The 21,940-nt window shown below is 36.3% G+C and overlaps 1 protein-coding gene across 5 annotated transcripts; it reads left to right on the top strand.

Moving 5' to 3' along the window:
- The first annotated feature begins 130 nt into the window (after window positions 1-130).
- Window positions 131-20,451, top strand: sytl2a (synaptotagmin-like 2a). 5 transcript variants are annotated; one of them, XM_028466461.1, is made up of 19 exons: window positions 131-188; window positions 4,146-4,265; window positions 4,333-4,487; window positions 5,279-5,402; window positions 8,581-8,650; window positions 8,738-8,831; window positions 10,243-10,725; window positions 10,929-12,317; window positions 12,664-12,828; window positions 14,055-14,111; window positions 14,218-14,297; window positions 14,407-14,511; window positions 15,499-15,668; window positions 15,768-15,870; window positions 17,549-17,710; window positions 17,869-17,956; window positions 18,051-18,156; window positions 18,998-19,203; window positions 20,097-20,451. In XM_028466461.1, exons 2-19 carry the CDS (start codon window positions 4,165-4,167, stop codon window positions 20,243-20,245), a joined length of 3,807 nt encoding a protein of 1,268 aa, XP_028322262.1. In that variant the 5' UTR covers window positions 131-188; window positions 4,146-4,164; the 3' UTR covers window positions 20,246-20,451. The 5 variants fall into 5 exon arrangements, with proteins under 5 accessions (XP_028322262.1, XP_028322259.1, XP_028322261.1 ...); XM_028466458.1 differs by having other exon boundaries at window positions 15,499-15,870; XM_028466460.1 differs by having other exon boundaries at window positions 5,282-5,402; window positions 15,499-15,870.
- Window positions 20,452-21,940: the final 1,489 nt, after the last annotated feature.

Consider the following 21,940-nt stretch of genomic DNA (forward strand, 5'->3'; position numbering starts at 1 on the left):
GGGGGAGGAGGAGGAGGAGGAGGAGGAGGAGGAGGAGGAGGAGGAGGAAGAGGAGGAGGAGGAGGAGGAGGAAGAGGAGGAAGAGGAAGAGGAGGAGGAGGGGGAGGAAGAGGAGGAAGAGGAGGAGGAAGGCTGGATCTGCTGCAGTTGGAGTTTGGATTTCTGTCAGAAAGGATCCACACAGAGAGGTGAGCAGAGTTTATAAATGTTGTGTTTGTCCATTGTTAGACTCACAGATAGAATGTTGGTTAGATTTAATTTATACAAATAACGTAAACTGTAATGTTTCCTTTCCTATAACTACACATTCCTCTGTCTGAGTGCAGTTCTAGGTTCTAATGCTAATACCAGCATTAAAAAAGAAAACAAGTCATTTCTGATATCATTTAGTTTACGTAATGTTAAATAATTTAGAGGGAACTTTTTGTTCTGCCCAATGCATGTATCATTTTACTATTCTGTCCTTTTTCCTGATCAAAACTCCTACTGTAAACATGTCAAGATAACATGTTTCCTTGTTCACAATCAGATGGAACTAATCCTTTTCCATTTGTGACATGGACTGTATTACATAGCTGTGTTGGTCTTATTAAAACATGATTATGATTGTTTTATGTCTGTATCTCTACATCATGTGTGTCAAAATCATGGCACAGGGGCCAAATCTGGCCCTTTGGAGCATCCAATTTGGCCCGCAGGAGAGAGTAAAAATGACAGAAAAAACAAAAATCATTGTGTGAATGAAACTCAACTATATTTACAGGACTCACAGTTTTCCTATTTTAAAAACTAAACATTTTTTTAAAAAAAAATGTCCTTTAATTTTCTTCAAATGAATACATTTCGCCTAATTTAATAGAAATTGGTCACAAAATCTAGGAAATTTAAAGTGAAGATCCTGTTGTGCACAATAATGGTGAAATTATTGGTTTTCCCGCATAAAATCTGTGGCCCACTTGGGGTCAAACTGGTCCGTATTTGGTCCCTGAACTAAAATGAGTTAAACACCCCTGCTGTAGGGTCTCACTGAGGTAAACAACAGCAAAAATATATTTTTTTTTATTCCATATTAACAGGACTCTTACCTGTGACAGTAGTTACATTGTAATTGAGTTTAGGTAATTGATTTTGTAATTGTCATTGCCATGAAAATTCAATAAAAATTGTCAATTATAATTTAACGCAAAACTGGGGAACCATGTTACAGTTCTATGTACAGTTCTACACATATGTAGTGAACATGAATAAAATGTGTTTCATATCAAGCTTTCCCACTTTTTACCATTTACATTTTTATTTATTTTTTAATCTAGGAGTATACGGACACAAAAAAGATGCTCATACCATAAATATTAAAACCCATATTTTCATTGATTAGGAACCTTAACAAGGTAACCAATAGATGATAGATATTTGTTATTAGTGTATTTTACAGCAGTTATCATTAGAGATGCTAACACAAGAGGAAGTTTAACTTTTATTAGGTTATTTATTTATTAATTGTAATTAACTTTGTGAGGATAAAAAAATATTGTAACTGTAATCATGATGGAACTGTAATTGAACATGGGTAATTGAAAACCTAATTGTAACTGAAAAATGGAATTGACCCCAACCCTGATGCTATGAGTAGCTCAAAATGTAACACATTTATAACGTCATGATGTAATATCACTCATGTTGTAATGTTAGATAAAAAAAACTACATGTTGCAGTTGTTACTACAAAATGTTTTTAAACACAGAAATGAATCTAATAAAGACTCAGTATGTAATAACTAAACTGAATAAATAATTATTTTATCTTTTCAAGACATTCTATTTTTTATTTTTTATTAAAGTTCTTTCATAACTAAACAGTGTTAGTCAGTCGTGAATTTTTCTGGATCAAACTCGTTCTTCCTTTTGTCTTGAAAATGGTTAAAATCCACAGTGTTCACATGAATAGTTTTACCTGGTTTGTCACTTGCCCATGTTACTACACCAAACTTTTCATATTTTAACCTATTTTCATCACTTTTTTGTGCCATATTGTTGCTTCTTTTAATACATTTTTGCTACATTACTCCCATTTCTGACACTTTCCAATGCCTTTTCTCCTCATTATTTCCACTTTCTCGCCTAATGTCTAATGCTGACCCATTATTGTCACTTTTAACCTCTTTTCACCATATTTCATGCTTATTTAACCACATTCACGATTTGTCATGCCTATTATTTGCCAGTTTAAACTAATTGTTCCTACTTTAAGCCAATATTGACACTTTGAACCCTTTTTACCACTTTTTCTGTTCCGTTTGTGGTCACTCTAATTAACAACTTCTAATTTCTCCACCTTTTCCACCATTTTTGGTCACTTTTAACCATTTTATTCCTGATTAAAACAAGGATTTATATCTTTAAGATGACTATATACTTTGAAGCAAATAATAATAAACTCCATTAATAACAGTGGATATTATTCAGATGAATAAATAATTGTGATTCAACCACCTTCAGCTACAGTGGGGGTCCCTGGTCTCTGGCACCTTTTTTTGGGGGGTCGCTGGCTACAAAGGTTGAGAACCACTGCCCTAGACCAGTGATTCCCAAACAGGGGTACAGGAGCACATTACAGGGGGTACTTGGAAACATTCATCAATTAATTTCAAAATAATAGTAAAACATTCTTAGTTCCCTTTGAGGCTATTTATTGGACAGATTTACCACTACTGCTCAATATAATTCTGTTTTTATTATTGAAACCAGATTCATTTATGTTGTAGAGGACATTTAATCACATTTCTGACGATAGGAGACAATAATTTAGTCATAAGTTAATTAGCTATATTTTACAGAGGAGACAGTGTTTACATACTATTGTAGGAATCACATTAAAGTTGCATTGGTGTTTTCATTTTTAAATACACTTATTATTTTAAGTTTGTGCATTAAGCCAATAGGGAACCAAAGTAAGCAGTTTAACAGAGCCTGAAAATATGAAAACATCAGAGGTGAAAGTAATAGATTACAAGTATTCACATTACTGTCATTGAGTTGCTTTTATGGCTACTTTTTTGTATTTATATGTATCATCTAATTTGCACATTTGAAAAAAAGTAAAGTAATTCTTTACATTTCTACACCCAACCATTAGTGAGGAAATTATTTTTGTTTTTGTTTTAAAATGATCAACAGACATTGTGAAACTATTAAAAAAATGAAATGACCAGACAACAATCAAATGCATCACATTATAGCCGGCCAATCAGATTAAACATAATACATTACATTATAGCCGACCAATCAGATTAAACATAATACATTACATCATAGCCGACCAATCAGATTAAACATAATAAATCACATTATAGCCGACCAATCAGATTAAACATAATACATCACATTATAGCCGACCAATCAGATTAAACATAATACATTACATTATAGCTGACCAATCAGATTAAACATAATACATCACATTATAGCCGACCAATCAGATTAAACATAATACATTACATCAAAGCCGACCAATCAGATTAAACATAATAAATCACATTATAGCCGACCAATCAGATTAAACATAATACATTACATCAAAGCCGACCAATCAGATTAAACATAATAAATCACATTATAGCCGACCAATCAGATTAAACATAACGCACAAAACAAAACAGCATTGAATGCTGGTTCATTTTTAAGTTTTAGAATTCATAAATTTAGCTAATCAGAATTTGTTTTAATTGTCTTTCATTTTATTTTGAATTTAATTCATTGGTGTTATTTTATTTAAAAAGAATTGTACATTTTGACAAACCTTTTATTTTATACAGATGCCTTTGTGGAAAAAAAATTCATATTTGGTCTCTTTCTTTTTAGGTTTATACATGAAATGTTTACTGTATGCAAGGGAACCATGGCAACATTTATTACCAAGAATAAACATGGGGGGTGACAGTAACTAGTCATTTTTACTTTGAGTACTATTTAGTTGAGCTACTTTTTACTTGTACTTGAATATTTGATGTATGACTTACTTGTATTTAATTTTTACTTGAGTGGTATTTATGTTCTACACCAGGTCAAGCACTACTGTCCCTGTCATTCATGTGGTATGAATTAAAGCTTCTATTCATGATTCACTGACTGAACGTTTACTCAAAGCAGGACAGAACCTGCCACAATGATTGACTTGAGTTTCCTGACGGAGGAAGAACAGGAGAGCATCCAATCTGTGCTGAGGAGAGACGCAGAGCTGAAGAGGATCGAGGAGCAGAGAGTCCAGTGAGTGTCAAACTTTACACATTCACTGTGAAACTTTAGATAAGTCTGAATGTTTGTGTGCGCTCAGGAACCTCCAGAGAAGTGTGAGCGACAGAGACCAGCTGAGGTACCTGACTGGGGACTGGTTTTATGAGACCAAGCAGCATCGTCACCCAGATCGTATTCATGGCTGCGATATCATCCGAGCGTCCATGAAACACACACAAAAACCAGAAACTATGAGTAAGTCTGCAGCTGTTCAAAGTGTCTCTTTCTGTGTGGTGTCAGCGTTGATCTTTTAAAGATGTTTAAAATGACCTGGACATCAGTCATTTTCTTTCTTTCATCACCTCAGACAGATGATTATTATTATTATTAACGTAAGCAATAACCCTGATGCATTTAAAGCTACAGCTCGATCGAGGTTCTCTGCTTCCTTCGCAGCAGACTGCTCTGGGTGCTAAAGACCTCTGACTCTATCTGACGCTCTTGTTCTCCTGGTGCTTTTTCACCTACAGTTCAGAGTCCAGGGGTGGGGGTTTGACCCCCCCCACTCTTCACCATTTGCTGGTCTTGTGATAACCAACGGCATGACTTCCTGGGCCTTCTCGTGTTTACACATTTACTAAGTCTCGTTCCCCAAATAATGATTTTACACAAGCATTCAGGTTACAAGCTAACATTCTGACAACCTAACCGTAGCTCATAGAGTCAGTGTCCAGAGTCAGACAAAAAACACATAACTTACTGAACAGTGTATTTAAATACTGATGGAACATTAGAGGTGCTTTACTGGCTTAGACTTGGTGTCAGTAAAGGTGAGTAAGTCAACTTTAACATTCAGTTCAGTTTTATTCAGAACAGACTCATTGTAAATTGCCAATTCATCCCAGAGATGATTTCCTTCTTTAGAAATCAACAAAATATAAAAACAATCACTTTTGACTGCTGATCTATCCTGCATGCTGACACAGTGAGGGGGTTTTAACCTCTCACCCCATGCCCCCCCCCCCCCTGCATGTTATGTGCTGCAGTAGAAACCTCCTACATTGTACCGGAGAAGTCTTCTTTCATCAGCGGTGAAAGTGAACAAGATCTTATCCTCGTGTCATCGATACTAATTCATCAAGAGCCTCACATGCAGCTGGGCCATGAAAGGTGAGGACGCAATTCATGAAAACAGAAACAGAAATCCTTCAATAATAATATTAATAATGATGCATTGGATATTTTATATAGCACGTTTGATAGACACTCAAAGAGAAAGTCTTCACATTAGCTTCAAGTGGTTGTGAATAAACACACACAGAATGAATGAAGCTCTTCTTGATTAACAGCAATCATTACTAAGGAAAATGTATTTGAATTGCACATTTCATACACAACACAGTTCAATGTGCTTTACATGATTAAAAGTGCAACACAAAACATTAAACAGTTTTAAAAAAATAAGAACATTAAAATCAGCAGTAAAAACATTTAAAATCAGCAGTAAAAACATTTAAAATCAACAGTAAAAACATTTAAAATCAGCAGTAAAAACATTTAAGGTCAACAGTAAAAACATTTAAAATCAGCAGTAAAAACATTTAAAATCAACAGTAAAAACATTTAAAATCAGCAGTAAAAACATTTAAAATCAACAGTAAAAACATTTAAAATCAGCAGTAAAAACATTTAAAATCAGCAGTAAAAACATTTAAAATCAGCAGTAAAAACATTTAAAATCAACAGTAAAAACATTTAAAATCAGCAGTAAAAACATTTAAGGTCAACAGTAAAAACATTTAAAATCAGCAGTAAAAACATTTAAAATCAACAGTAAAAACATTTAAGGTCAACAGTAAAAACATTTAAAATCAGCAGTAAAAACATTTAAAATCAACAGTAAAAACATTTAAGGTCAACAGTAAAAACATTTAAACTCAGCAGTAAAAACATTTAAAATCAACAGTAAAAACATTTAAAATCAACAGTAAAAACATTTAAGGTCAACAGTAAAAACATTTAAAATCAACAGTAAAAACATTTAAAATCAGCAGTAAAAACATTTAAGGTCAACAGTAAAAACATTTAAAATCAACAGTAAAAACATTTAAGGTCAGCAGTAAAAACATTTGAAACCACTTATTCCAGGGTTAGAAGAACGTAAGAGGAAAAGGACTTATGCACACTGGAGAAAGCCAGATTTGAATGGGAACACCCACATTTCAGGGCTGCTCCACCCACAGTGTGTAACTGGAATGAAGGCGCACAGTGACTGACTTAAGTACAGGGGGAGAATAGCGTGTGGCCAAAAACAGCATTTTTTTGGACTTTGGGAGAATAGAGCGCTTAGTGAAGTTACATAATAAATATAAGGACCTTATTATTAGAAAGGAAACATAATGTGAAAGATACTTAGTTGTCTTAATGATATTAATTTGTTCAGAATTTCCTTTTAAAAACCTTTATTCTAGAAATATTCAATATTATGTTAATGTGTATTATTCTGTAACTCAAATTCAATAGGCCAGGTCTGATCAACAATATAGATTCTATTATCAGAGACCTCAGCATATGTATCAAATCACATTTTAGGAGTATCAATAGTTTCACTATTAGTTAAGTGAAAAATTTAGCATATGGCACAATATGACTGAGACAACTATGTCAATAGGCTGATAAAAATGTAATAAAAATGACATTTTAAGGCATTTCTCTCTTGCTACAGGCTGGAGGTTCATATTTACTGAAAAGGACAAAACAAGCTTGAATTACATAATGAATTACACTGAAAAAATGCTGGTGGGAATTTAGACTTGCATCACATGCTGCAAGAAGTGGATTATGTGGATGTAATCTCTTGTGAAAGCACGAGTGCACACAGTTGAATTATATTTTGTAATTGGCCCTTTAATTCCATGTAAGCTTCTTATTCTCATTAAGGCTCACATGTTGGTTGTTTTTCATGCTTTTGTAAAGCAATATAATTTACAGTTGAGGCCAGAACTACGTGAGTAAGATAACATACAACGTTTTTATCAAACTCAACATTCACTGAATAGTAGAAAATATCATTAACGTCCATTGATTGATCGTCCATGAAGTCACACGTCAACATAACCAAATATAAACAAACCAAGACCAATATCCTGATATTGGTCATATTATTATTATTGGTCAGATTACCAGTAAGTACATTTTTCACTCAAAGGAAGCATGTATTCAATCATTTCAATTATTGATGATGAATGTTCACGAATTTTAAATACAAGTAGCCTAATGTAAGAAACTTATATTTGTAATGGGTTGGTTTAACAGTTAATTTCAATCAACACTTCTTAGGGATGTCTCGATACCGATACAAGTAGTGGAATTGATAATGTGATGTTTATTCATACTCGTGAAAAATGCTTTGATTCTACAGTCCTAATCTTTGCTTCAACCAAATTGTGTTTTACCTAGAAAAAGCACTCAGAGAGCACACACCCCCATAGCCGTCCCCCATACTGCAAGTATAAATATCAACTCAATGCTACAAAGATATTGAGGAAAATCAATTTATTCATACCAGCAGTTTTATTCCAGATGTCGCCCAGAGAAACTCGCTGGACTGAAAGAGAAAACAAACCTACATATCAAATTTCGATCACGAACTGAAATTTTTTATTTTTAAACTGATCCAGATTCAGGATTGATCTTCAAAATCTAATCACCGTATCCCAATTTGGATATTTCCTAGTTTTCATCAAAATCCATCCATTAGTTTTTGAGTTAGACTCTTCATGGACAAACAAATGAAAATAATGAAATAAACAGTGACTAAAACATAACCTCCTTGGTCAGTTTGGTGGTGAAAGAACAATGTCAGCAGCTTCGTAAATACATTTATGATCCACATAAAGTTGGAGAAAACAGAGCGATTTTAACAGTACATAAGTGTTTGAAATATAACTGTATTTGTATTAATAAGTACTTGTATTGGTTCCCAGCATCAGTGAGTACTTCCTGGATTCATTGGTATAGGTTACTACTTCTTAGTACATTCACTTTTAATTTCCTATTATAAGGAACAAGTCATTAGGTTTCAGGATCCTGACTAATTATCTTATTGATCATGGCACCATGATCAGGATCATTGATCAGATAAGTGACAACATCTGGAAAAGAGGAGATTTGGTTCTTGGTGAAGGTCGGATTTCTCGGAGTGCTTTTTGGTCGATAGATATTATAGTCTGTCATCTATTGAATGATCCTCTACCTTAACTATGAAAATTACAGTTTCTATATTTTTTTTTCCACAGGTGCTTTAAATTATTGTTCTAACAATAACGTTAATGTTTACCCCAAACAGGATAGAAATTCAGAATATTTCTGAGATCACACATGGTTCTCCAAAGCCAGCTCTACAGTCACCATTAAAGGTAGAGGTCTACATACTAAGCTGTGTGTGCGATACCTGGTCTGTGTGTGTGTGTGACTGTGACTTGTTTTGATTCCTTTTGTTTCAGAGAAAAAACCCATTTAACATTGAGCATGTTGTTGAAGAAAAGAAAGAGCAGTCAGTAAGTGGAGAAGTGGAACTCAACCAGGCAGTGGAAGAAAGTGAGTTTTTTCACCTCTGACTATCAAACACAACAATGTATATTACTTTTTCCATTGTTTATTTAGTATATTGACAGTATTTAGTTCTAAGGTGAGTAAATCTGTGATAATGAGACAAATAGGTAGATAACGTGTTAGTAGAAACTACAGTATGAAGCAGGCTACGTTCAGGCTGCCGGAACATGTGAACCAAATTCAATTTTTTTGCCCATGTGTGACCTGTATCTGATCTGAAAGACAGTCTCAATGGCACAAATCTGTTTTCTTCAAAGCTGACCCAGGCCCTACTTTCTTACGTGCTCCTGAATCTGATACATATCTGATAGTTTGCAATAAGACCCACGTGTGGCTCTTTGATCCCTCTGCTGTGGCTTTATTGTCTTTAGCGCTGTCATCCTGACTAACATTAACCCACCCACTAGCAAGAGAACGTAGCAGCAGTGGTCACGTGATATCAATTCACTAATGCACTGTGAACTTAGGTATAGCATTTAGCACAGCGTGGTTACGTCCAAAGGCAGCGTAGAGAGCTGCCTTTGGACGTAAATGGTTGTCATCTTGGGGAACTGATTGCGCATGCGCAAACATAAAAACGCGCTATGGGAACAGAGGCAGTGCAACGGTGTGCTTTTGGGAGGGGGTGTGGCCTCCTCCTGCCTTACAGCGGTTAGGAAATAGCAATGTTTAGCGATTTGGGCTATGAAAAGCACAAAATGCTGACACTTTCAAACTTATAGGTATTGGTATTGGTTTCAGAAATTGAAAAAAAAAATGTATAATGATATTATAATTAAAACAAATAATCAAAATATCAATTCACCCTTGGGTAGGCACTGCCTACCTTACCTACCCTGACTGCACGTCACTGGTGACCATACTGTATGGTATGGTACCACTCTCTATGACAACGTTAGCTTACCTTGCCATTGCTGGCGTGGGATTTTGCAGACAAGCTTCTCTTGGTTCTTGTAGCACGGCAGACCGAGAAAAACGTAATTTCTGATGCTTTGTCTGACTCTTTTCTGCACTTTCATCCTCTGCTCTCTTTCTCTTTGCCGCACCTGCATCTCTCTCTGTCAACTTGGCGTTAGCGTGGCACCGGTCCAGGTGTTTCTTCAAATTACTGGTGCTGTTTTTCACCTCTCAGGTTAAAATGCGTTGTAACGTGAGTTTACTGAGATTTGTAACGGGTATCACTCTGTATTAGCAAAATTTTATTAGTAATGCGTCACATTACTGCGTTACAGCAAAAAGTGTTACATTACTGTAATTTCGTTACTTTTGTAACACTGGCTACTGGTAATGTAAAGATCTGAAAGGAGAGACCAAAACCTACTTGTTTGGAGATGTAGTATTATTAGACAAGACAACATAAACAATTTATGGATTTGTTTGTCTTTGTTTCTTACAGAGACCATATCTTCATCTTCATCTGAAACCATTCCTTTCCCGGTCAAACCCAATGCACTTATTCCACTGCCAGAAAACAAAGTTTTTGACACAAGTTCTACAGTTTGTTCTGTTAACATAGAACATACACAGGATGTACCGATTAGTCTGCATGCCGTCTTTCAAGACCTACTGGATACATATAAACCAAATTACACCATTGACAACTGTGCAAACAAGAAGCAGGTGAGATTCTGCAGTGCTATTGGTCCGAATGGTGTGAAGTGCCAGGATGGAAAAGAATTGGGAGAGCATGGCTTGTTGGACTCCGACCACTATGCTACATCTGAGACACAAATGGCCAACAACTCTCACAGAGACTCTACAAACGCACTTCAGCCTCACCTCAAGACGAATCATCTGGATTCCACTGAGGGAGCACTTGTTTTTAAACATGGGACACATTTTCAAGAGCAACAAGCAAAAAAAACCTTACATATTGGTGGTAAGTATCCCTTTAATTTGGTTTGTTCATTGTATAAAGTAGTCAATGACATTATTTTATACACAAAAGCCACCAGAGATTTTTAAGAATATCATAACTTTCAGCCACACGCATGCAAGTTAAAGAAGTTACTTCAGTGTTGATATGTTTATTTCAATAGAAAAATAAATGACTTCTTACTTAGACTGTTGTTGTCTTTGCAGACATATCAGAGCACTCGCATTACAAGCTTCAAAGAACTGAATTTTCAAGTTCAAGTGTAATTTCTGTGGAGCAGGAGTCAGATAAAGCAGTTCCTTCAGAAAAGCAGTCTGAACATAGCCATCATGTTCAAGAAGCCAAAGATGGGCTCAGTCTTTCATCTGTTGAAGCTTCAAATAACAAGCAAATACTCTCAAATAACCAAATCTTGCCAAAACCTAGACAAATAATGTTTGGAATGTTGAACATTGACGAACCAGAGAAGACATCGTACCCGGCCAAAATTACATTGAAGGAGAAACCACCTGCTGAAATAAAAACAGCGAGAGAAATTAAAATGCTGCAAATTACAGCGCTACAGAACCCGATGACCACGTTAGAGTTTGAGACCAGAGGAGACAAACTGGGAACATGTAATGTTCAATCTTCAGAACAACTATCCAGTTCAAATGCTTTCTGTGAAAGAAAAAGTAGTGGAATTGTAAAGATCCCCATTACAGAGAAGATCAGTTTGGAAGGTATCTCCAAGACAGTAAGGAAGTTTTCCCCTAATCCTCAGAGTAACTCTGAATTTAGAAACGTAAGTAACATTGTGTATCCTCAAATGGAAAGGAAAGAGGATACGACTAGTAGTTCCTTACAGAGTGATGACTGTCTCTTTGTGGATTTATCAAAAGAGGACGGCACATACAGAGCTGACCCTGTCCTTGTTTGTGAGGGGACAGATGACTCTGTAGTGGACATGCAAATATCATGCCAACAGAATAAAAGTTCCTCTCAACATCATGATGTGACTGAAACATGCCTCAACTTGTCAAGTTCCATCTCACAAGAAGTCACAGCATCCAAGCCTAGTGAGCTCAAGCATTTATCGGCGATAGAGTACCCACAACCCAAAGTAATCAGAGTAAAAGTCAATGGAGCTTCAAGCAGTGCATTACTAAGTGACAAAGAGGCACAAACATTAGATAATGGTCCTGTTTGTCAGTGGTATGATGAGAGTATGATCAGTGGTAAACAGCTGCGGAGTCCAAGTGAAGCTGCTGATGAACGTCCATGTCAAGTCCAGGCTCAAACCAAATCTCCAGAGAGGCGTCTCAGCCAAGACAAGACTCCTTTTACAAGATCTGTGAAACAGAATGATGACGTGAGAAGAAGTCCATCAAAGACCTGCCATCCAAAAGTCCTACCTCGAGATTCTTCTGGTGACACACGATCAGGAGTTCCAGGTTCTCCCTTGAAAACTTTTCCCATAGACATTAATCATCAAACAAACTCTAATGACAATCACATGGAGAAGTCAACGTCCCCAAATGTTTCATCACGAACATCAAAGTCAACCAAGCTATCAGGCACCTGCACAGACATTACCAACTTCTCTTCAGATGACAGTAAGAAAAATATACAGTAATGTTTAGTTTATTCCATAAAGGAAAGAAAACTTCAAACAGTAATCTGAAAACTTCACACATCTTGCCATGTCAGATGATTTCATTATGATGCTAGCCATATCTGATGGGTGATACTAAAACCCAGAAACATTTCAGCAACATTTTCGAGACATACAAGAGTAAAGTAAACTTGGTGATATTACTGCCTGTGCATGCAGTACTGGGCAGTATTTACTCTGTCTCTGGTGTGTCCCCAAAATGTTTCTGGATTTAGTATCACCCATATCTGACACATTAGGATGGAGTTCATGAACATTGTTCTGACAGATAGATCTTGTTTTTGTAGAGACTACAGTAATTCCAGGAGCTCAATGGGTCAGCAGAGACTATGGTGTTTACATTCCCTTTAAGAATTCTCCCAGAATCACTTCTTCAATCCCACGAAAAAAGGACGGAGGCTCCAGTCAAGATATAATGACCAGGACTCAGCCTCTGTCTCGGACAACTTTAGGTAAAAGCACCCAGTCTACATACAAAAGCAAGTCACAAAATCGTATTAAATTAAACAGTAAATGCACGCTTAGAGTACTTTTAGTCACAACACGAAGTTGATTCCTGTGCCTTTAATTTAACTACTTGATGGTTTATTTTGCAGCTTGTAAGATTTACTGTTATAAATATTGTTTTCACTTAATGGCCTGGCCAAATTCTTTTTTTCTAAATAAAAAAATGAAATGGATGCAACTAGCAACTTGTACACCAGACATTCACAGAAAACAGACAAGTTCTCTAAATTAAACAACAATTAAATTCCTTTTCTTTAAAATGTCTCTTTGATGAAGGGGGAGTTTGAGTGCTCTGATATTCTGAGGAACTACTATTTTGGAGACAATTTGCTCCTGGTTTATGGTTGCCCATTGCATTTTAGTCCAAGATAAAAGCTCCTACTAAAACAGTTTAAACAACTTTTATGCCAGACAATAGGAAGCTATGTGCCGAGCGTTTGCCTTGTCATTATCCTAGAGCAAGGCTTATGGATGGGACGTGTGCTAAGGCCTAGTGACCGGACTTTCTGCTGATACATTTTGGTTCATTTCAGATGTACAGGCCGTAATTCTCTTTCAAGAAGGGTGACCATAGGATCACAATCCTCTGTCTGTGGACAGGTCTATGTCTGGGTGCTAAAGTTTTGATTGGTATTTCCCAGGTCAAGGAGAAGCAATGCCTTGGGCATGTTTTGGTGATTTGGAGAGTCACTCTGTGGGTGTTTCTCTCGGAGTATGGGCTAATTGGCCGTTTGGTAAAGACCATTACGTTGCTGTAGCAAGGGAGCATGGGCCTGGTTTACAAAGCCAGCAGTATTTTAAGGTCTGTTCCCAGTAAAGGCTGGATTCTACCAAGGTTGTCTTTGGTCATTGATTCTTTTAATATATTTTACAGACACTAAATCTTAGTACATCTAGGTGGTGGTGTCAGACAATACAGACAGAAACCAAGCACGAATTCAACAAGAACTCCTACAAAGTGATGATAATGGGTATGAATGCACACCTTTGGGAAGGAAGTAGGATGAGCATGTTAATAGGAACCTTTAATTAAATAATGACAACACAAGTTTTTGTGACCAGCGACCACATGTGGAAAAAAGCCATTATTAATTCATAATACAGTATATATGCATATATGTATCAAAGTGTTTTCCACCAAATGATCCTATTGTTTGGATTTGTTTTTCAGAGGAAAAGAGAAACCCAATTGATGGAAGAGAACAAAAGATGTTAAGCACTGATGATGGTGATTCAGTTCTTTGTCTATAGTTCACGCTGTACACTTGTACAAAGCACTTTGGTAAAGTTAGAAAAGATTAATTGCTAGTATAACAAAGTGTTTTTGCTTCCAGTTGATTCTATGTTTCCCTGTGATTCTCACACAACAATAAAGTCTAGTGTGTCAGTGCCCATCCTTCTTCAACAGGACGAGGTAAATACATTATGTTTGCTCTTTGAATCGTTAATTCCATGTGTTTTGTCTATTATTATTATTGCATATGTTGTTAAAAATGATCCTTTTTGTATTTTGATGTCATTAGACAGACAGTGACAACGCTCTGGAGACCAACCTGCGCTGTAGGAGGAACACTAGCAGCTCCACATCCAATATAAGTCTTTCTTCTGGAATGGCCTCGATGTCATCTGTAGGTCTGCTCACAGCTCTAATGTTATGATAAATGTAAATAGTAAATTGTAAATATACATTTAAATAGTATTCCCTTGTGTTGATCATTCTCAGTGATGTTACTGGTTTTGTTTGTGGTATTTACAGTGACTCAGTTTGGGTTTGGGACTCAGGAGTACTGGGTACCGAATGTAAAAACTCGGTCATTGTTTCTTAGCCGACATATTTTGAACATTTAGTTCACTTTCTTCACATTTAGTTCATTTTTTTTAATTTGAGACAAATTCATGTAAAACAGTATGTTCTATCTCATTGTTAAAAATGTGTACAAGATATAAATGTAAATATTAAATCTGAATGTAAAAGTCAAATATAAATGTAAATGTTAAATCCAAATCTAATGTTAAATGTAAATGTAAGTGTTACAAATCTAAATCTAAAGGTTACATTTTAATGTTAATCTAAATGTAAATGTTAAATACATAGCTAATGTGAAATGTAAATGTTAAATCTAAATCTAAATGTTTAAAGTTAAATGCAAATGCAAATCTCTATGTAAATCTAAATGTTGAATCAAAATCTAATGTTAAATGTAAATGTTAAATGTAAATGTTAAATGTAAATGTTAAATGTAAATGTTAAATGTAAATGTTAAATGTAAATGTTAAATGTAAATGTTAAATGTAAATGTTAAATGTAAATGTTAAATAGGTCGCCAAGTGTAAAGCTAAATGTTACATTATACAAAGTGGGCAGGTCACCGCCTGTTGATTTAACATTTAGATTCAACATAGCACTTTAAGATGACTGTTGTAATTTGCGCTATATAAATAAAGTTGAGTCGAATTGAAATGAACATTTAACATTTAGATCATGCTAGTGGCTACATTACCTGCAATATCAAAATATTAGTAGATTGTTTTGTCACCTCTGTCAATCAACACCTTGACCTTTACTATTAAAACACTCAACCTGCTATTTCTCTCCTCTTTTGTAATATGAGCAGATCAGTGGAAGCATGAGTAGCATCTACAATGGAGACGTCAGTGATGTTGAAGTCCAGGGAAACATTCAGTTTGCTGTGAACTACATTCAGAAGCTTGGAGAGTTCCACATCTTTGTAGTGCTGTGCAGAGGGCTGGCCGTCACCGACACCAGGAGAAGCTGTTCTGACCCGTTTGTGCCAGCCAAGAAATACGCAAACCAACATTTCTCAGAAAAAAAGTCTCATATAATTTTGTCACATAAGTGTAAATCCTGTTTGTTTTTTCACAGCTATGTGAAATGTTACCTTCTTCCTGACAAAACTAAGCTGGGAAAGAGAAAAACAACAGTGAAAAAGAAGACGTTAAACCCATCCTACAATGAAATTCTCAGGGTGAGAATTTCAGTCCTTTCTTTATCTCCTCTTGTTTCATCGTACTTTTTCAGTTGGTTTTGTGCTATAGTTCAGTGTTACTCAAATGGGGGTACGTGTACCCTAAGGGGTACACAATAGAGAGAGAGAGAGATAGAGAGAGAGAGAGAAATTAACAAATAAAGTTTTTTTTGAAAACTTAATCAGTTTCACAATAATTATAAACAGTACAGTATTTTTTACATTATATAATACCCTCCCCCCTCCCCAGGCTCTCAAAGAAAGGAAATAAAAAGAAGGGACAGAAATTTTTCAAATGACAATATTTTTCTAAAACAACAGAGAGCCAATTACACATCAAAAGAAAATTATTTCACATATTCAACAAAGGGCTTCTAGGAAACAAAAACAATCTGCTGTGATGGTGATAGTTTATGTCTAAGCTTTTCCAAAGGTAGAAATGAAAGCCCCTCCTTCAACCACTGAGAAAATGATGGGGCTCTGCTTGATTTCCAATTAAATAATACTAGTACAGTGCCCGTCGGAAGTATGTATTCATGTGGGAGCATAAGGGGTATATTTGCGGATGCAAAATGTGGGTGCATATTTCCTGGTTTAATTCTATGGGACATGTGCATGACTTCATCACTTTTATATTTTTTTGTGTGGTGTATTTTTCTGTAACGTATGTAAATGTATGTTTTTTTGAAGTCGAGTACAGTGCCCCTCGGAAGTATGTATTCATATAGTGAGAGCTTAAGAAGAGTTGTCAATTATGGGCATAATAATAACAACATACTCTGTAGCATTATAAAGGGGTATATTTGCAGGTGCAAAGTAAAATAGCGTGTGCAATTTCCCTGGTTTAATTCTATGAGACATGTGCATGATAAATGTGTTGTTTTTAACTCATTTTTATATATTTTTTCATTTGGTGTTTTTTTCTGTAATGTATGTACAGTGCCCGTCGGAAGTATGCATTCATGTGGGATAATAAGTATTTAGTTTAGTGTATTTTGAGTCATTTTCATGTCTTTGTTGTCGTTTGGTGTATTTTTCTGTGTTGTCTTTTGCGTAATTTTTGTATAAATATTTAGTTTTGTGTATTTTGTGTCATTTTCATATTTTTTGTTGTCGTTTAGTGTGTGTGTCTGCCGAACTTTCACTAAACTTATCTATTTTCAGTAGTTAGATGTAGCGGCAGGTGTGTCGTCAGTGAAGCTGAAGTAATCATCAGGCGGGCTTCACTATGTAGCAACGTTTACTGATCTGACTCAACACTACAGTCACTACCACCCAATGGACGGGTGTCGTGACACAGACTGTAACCGGACTAAATGGTGGTCCTTTACACACACACACACACACACACACGCAGACGGTGATCGACAGAGAAGTGCACCTGATCGGTGTGTGTGTGTGTGTGTGTGTGTGTGTGTGTGTGTGTGTGTGTGTGTGTGTGTGTGTGTGTGTGACTCTCTACCTTGGACACAAATCTCCGTTGGTTCTCTCTCACACACTCGGAAGTGATGTTGAATCACAGACCATTGATTGGTATTTAAAACCATAGATATACGTAGACATCCACACATTGTGTGGGTTGGTGTCCCGGCTCATCTTTAGTGTAATGCAGTATTGTTGTTCACACTGTTCACCTATTCCTGTCACTAGTCAGCGTTTGTTTTTCCTCTTTCTATAGTTTAAAGTATCGATGGAAGTTCTGAAAACACAGAATTTAAACATATCAGTGTGGCACAATGAAACCTTTGGACGGAACAGCTTTCTTGGTCAAGTGGACCTGGATTTGTCCGAATGGGACTTCAGCAACACCAGGATTAACGATTACACTTTAAAAGACCGGGTATGCTTTTACTCCTGTTTTATTTGCATCAATTATTGAGAAGGAAAGATGTTGCTGAGTCATTGGGCCTTAAATGTGTGTATGAATGACTACTTTATGTTGTTATTATGGTACTCTTCCAGTATAGTATTTTGACTCACATCTGTTTTAATCTTCAGGTATCAACACAAACATCACCTTCGGGCCAACCGGACAGCAGAGGACACATGAGACTTGCTTTAAGATTCTTACCACAAACATCCCACAGTGAGCTGTGGACCTTTTAAATATGCCTTATCTTTTGCTTTATATAACTTGGATATTACTTGATGTAGTTGTAAACACGTTTTGATATTTACAGGTAAGCGGACGTCAAAGATGGAAAGTGGTGAGGTGCAGATTTGGGTAAAAGACTGTAAAAAACTTTCCCCTGCAAGAGGACTTATTATTGACCCTTTTGTGAAATGGTAGGAAACCTAAAAACTGTAGTTTTACACTGATTAAATCAGTCAAAGTTAAATCATTAACCCTCTGTAACCAGGTTGAAACTAAGTAACTAAGTCTGAGTTGGCTAGTTGTAATAGCCAGAGGTGAAAGTAACTGATTACAAGTACTCACATTACTGTAATTGAGTTGCTTTTAGGGGTACTAGTATTTTTTTCAAGTATATTTGTAAATCAATAATTTTACTTGTACTTAAGTGCGTTTTAAAATTTATTGGTTACATTTCTAGACCCAACCTTTACTGAGTAAATCATTATTTTTTTGTTTTAACATGATCAACAGACATTGTGAAACTACAAAAAATAAAATGACCAGACAACAATCAAATGCATCACATCATAGTCGACCAATCAGATTAAATGTAATGTACAGCACTAATAACCAGCATTCAATGCTGGCTATTGGTTCATAAATTTAGCTATACTTTATTTGAATTTAATTCATTGTTTTATTTTAAAAAAAAAGAAAAAAAGGCACATTTTGACAAACCTTTTATTTTGTACACGCCTTTGAGGAAAATAAATGAAGTTTCTACATGAGATGTTTACTGTACACAAGGGAACTGTACCAAGATATATTACCAAATAATAAACATGGGGGTGAAGGTAACTTTTATGTTGATTACTATTTAATTGAGCTACTTTGTACTTGAATATATTTTCAATCAAGTAACTACTTCTACTTGAGTAGATACTGTATCTTTACACCTCTGGTAATAGCTTGTTATTGCACATTTATATTTATGTTACGTTGAGATAGAGGTTTTATTTGAAGCTTGATGTTCTAAGGTTGACTTTCCCACAGTACTGTACTTCCTGACACGAGCCGGAAAAGCCGCCAGAAGACGCGTGTCGTGAAGAGGACCGCCAACCCAATGTTTAACCACACTATGGTGTATGATGGCTTCCGTCCAGAGGACCTCAGGGAGGCCTGTGTGGAAATCACAGTGTGGGATCACGACCGACTCAACAACCACTATGTTGGAGGCCTGAGACTGGGGCTGGGAACAGGTGATGATTCCTATTGTTTATCTGGGGTTTTTACTCTCTTCTCTCTGTGGGGCAGTGGTGGCTCAAGAGTTAGGGAAGCAGACTCGTAACTGGTGGGTCACTGGTTCAAATCCACCGTGTGCTGTTCAATGGGTTTGAATTTTGCATGAATGTTGGTGGTGGTCAGAGGGGCCGTAGGCGCAAAATGGCAGCCACGCCTCTGTCAGTATGTCCCTGGGCAGCTGTAGCTACATTATAGCTTACCACTGGTGTGAATGAATAATGATCTGTAAGCACTTTGAGTCTCCTTGATAAAAGCACTATATAAATATAAGCCATTAATATTATTGTGAATCTTATTTTTTCCTAAATCCTGCTCAAACCTCAAATTATTTGACCAAATTTCCGCAAATTAAATAAATATAGTCACTAGTTGTCACCTATTGTTTAGATATTATCGATGCCTTATATACATCCTTTTATATAATTCATACATAGAAATGCAAAGTAACACTAATGTAGAAATTGTTTGATTCCCAACATCTGCGGCCCACTTGAGGTCCAATTTATCCGTATTTGGTCCCTGAACTAAAATGAGTTTGACACGTCTACGCTTCATATTGTGTTAACCTTTGACAACATATACAAGAAGAAGAAGGATACCATAGTGTTACACTGGTGGGACAATAGGGTAATGATGATGAATGGGAAAACACAGTACACAATACACAATAATAACAGAATAGAAACAGCTGTAGACCTTAGACTAGTTACCGTAGATAGTGCTGCACATTCCTGAGCCAGAGAACTCAGACTGAAAAACATATAAGAAAACAGTTCCCAAACATCCTCAAGGTTCTGCAAGACGACAATTAGTAAACTGAAGGGACTATCTTTGAATCTCATCTCTGCAGGTAAAAGTTATGGAACGGAAGTTCCTTGGATGGATTCAACACCCAGTGAAGCTGGTTTATGGCAGAGGATGTTGCAGTGTGACAGCGAATGGGTGGAGGACATTCTACCACTGAGGATGCTGGTGATAGCAAAGAGCATGCACAAGTAATGGATTACAGAAACATTTAATCTGTTTTATGAAAAATTCATATTGTCTGTTGCTGCGTTCACACCGACTTCTGTGGCACCAAACGCGTCTGCCACACTAAATGTTCCACAGGTTTCACAGGATCAAAAAATGTCCCCAGTCGCTTCATATGCACGTTTGAAGCGAAGCACCGCCCACCAGCATCACATCCAACTCGGTGAGAGTCAATGCTTGCCGAAGCGAGGAGCTGTGCTCTTTTTTTCTCCTCTCATAAACATAAACCACCAGTGAAAAAAGCCGGTCTGATTAGCTGCTAATGCTATGCTAGCTCAGTGCTACAGAAACTTACCTAACATTACCTGCTACTACCACCTCCTCACTGATTCTCCTCCACGTCTAATCCTTCCTAGTCTGGTCCCGGTTATACAGTAAAGGCCACAGCTTCCACTCCATGGTTGAATGGGTGAACAGACCGGTGTCCGTGTTGACGGCCTGACGCCATCGTCAACAAAGGCTCTGATTGGCTTTCGTTATGCGAAACAGTCGTAGGAGTTCAATTTTTTTCAACTCTTGCGAGTGTGCGAATATGATGAAAAATGAGGAGCGCGCTCGCACGGCCAACACTCTTGAAGCATGGAACAGACCGCACAGGAAAGATTTTGCCTCTGGGCTGCGTTTATCCATTGACTTTGTATGTAATCTGGTCGCACGAACATTTCGTGATGCATCTGGTGTGAACGCAGCATTAGTTTCTTATTTTATGTATATGTTGTAGAGGGGACATACGACATACTGTATATATGAGATAAACATATTACTATCAACAGTTTTTGAGACAGTCTTTGAAAGAACATGTAAGCAATGAATACCAATTCCAAAAAGTATTTAAACACTCATTCAAAGCTTTCCCCAAACATGAAATCTATTTTATTTTAAGCACAACGACTACAGATGGAAATTAGCTGTCCCCTTAATCTGATGCATTCATCTGATTTTTTTTTTTTTTTACTTTTATTGTTTATGTCAAAAAACAATTCTGCTAGAAGAATCAGTTTACAGCAAATAAGACCCCACACGTTCTGGCTACTGTACTTGTAACAACGTGGGGTCCTTTTAAGTTAACTTAATACTTTTCAATTTCTGTGTATTCCTACATCTTGATTTTATTTGTGTTTCCCTGTTTTGTAAATATCACTTTGTGGCATTATTTGTTTTAAAGTATTACATATTAACGATTACCCTCTATATGTGTTTGTGTTTATGTCTGTTTAATGGTCTGTTGTAAGTTGCTGTTACTTCCTGCAGCTGGACAGCCTATCTGTAGTTCTCCTTTGTTTTTATTTTTTTTGAAGCTCAGCTAAATGTGTTTTCTGTTACTTCCTGTAATAAATCTCCATTGAGAAGCTCTGCTGTTGCATTTCCCTCCTTCACACAGTCAGGGACCCATAAAGAAATGGTTTCCTACTGGTAGTCGGGTACCTAAATATTTTGCAGAGAATACTTGAATACATGAATAGATTAACAAAGTCCATCTTGAGTAATTTTATATATTTATTTCAGACACTATATGTGTCCAACAGACAATTTTCGCACCATTAACAATAAACGGCATCAGAGTGAAAAGCAATAATGTGGCATAACTACTTGTTGAAGAGGCTTTAAGAAATATGGGAGGCCATTTAGGAGAAAACAGTAAATGAAAGAATGCACATTATA

The sequence above is a fragment of the Gouania willdenowi genome, chromosome 14 (genome assembly GCF_900634775.1).
Source record: "Gouania willdenowi chromosome 14, fGouWil2.1, whole genome shotgun sequence".
Classification (NCBI taxonomy): domain Eukaryota; kingdom Metazoa; phylum Chordata; class Actinopteri; order Blenniiformes; family Gobiesocidae; genus Gouania; species Gouania willdenowi.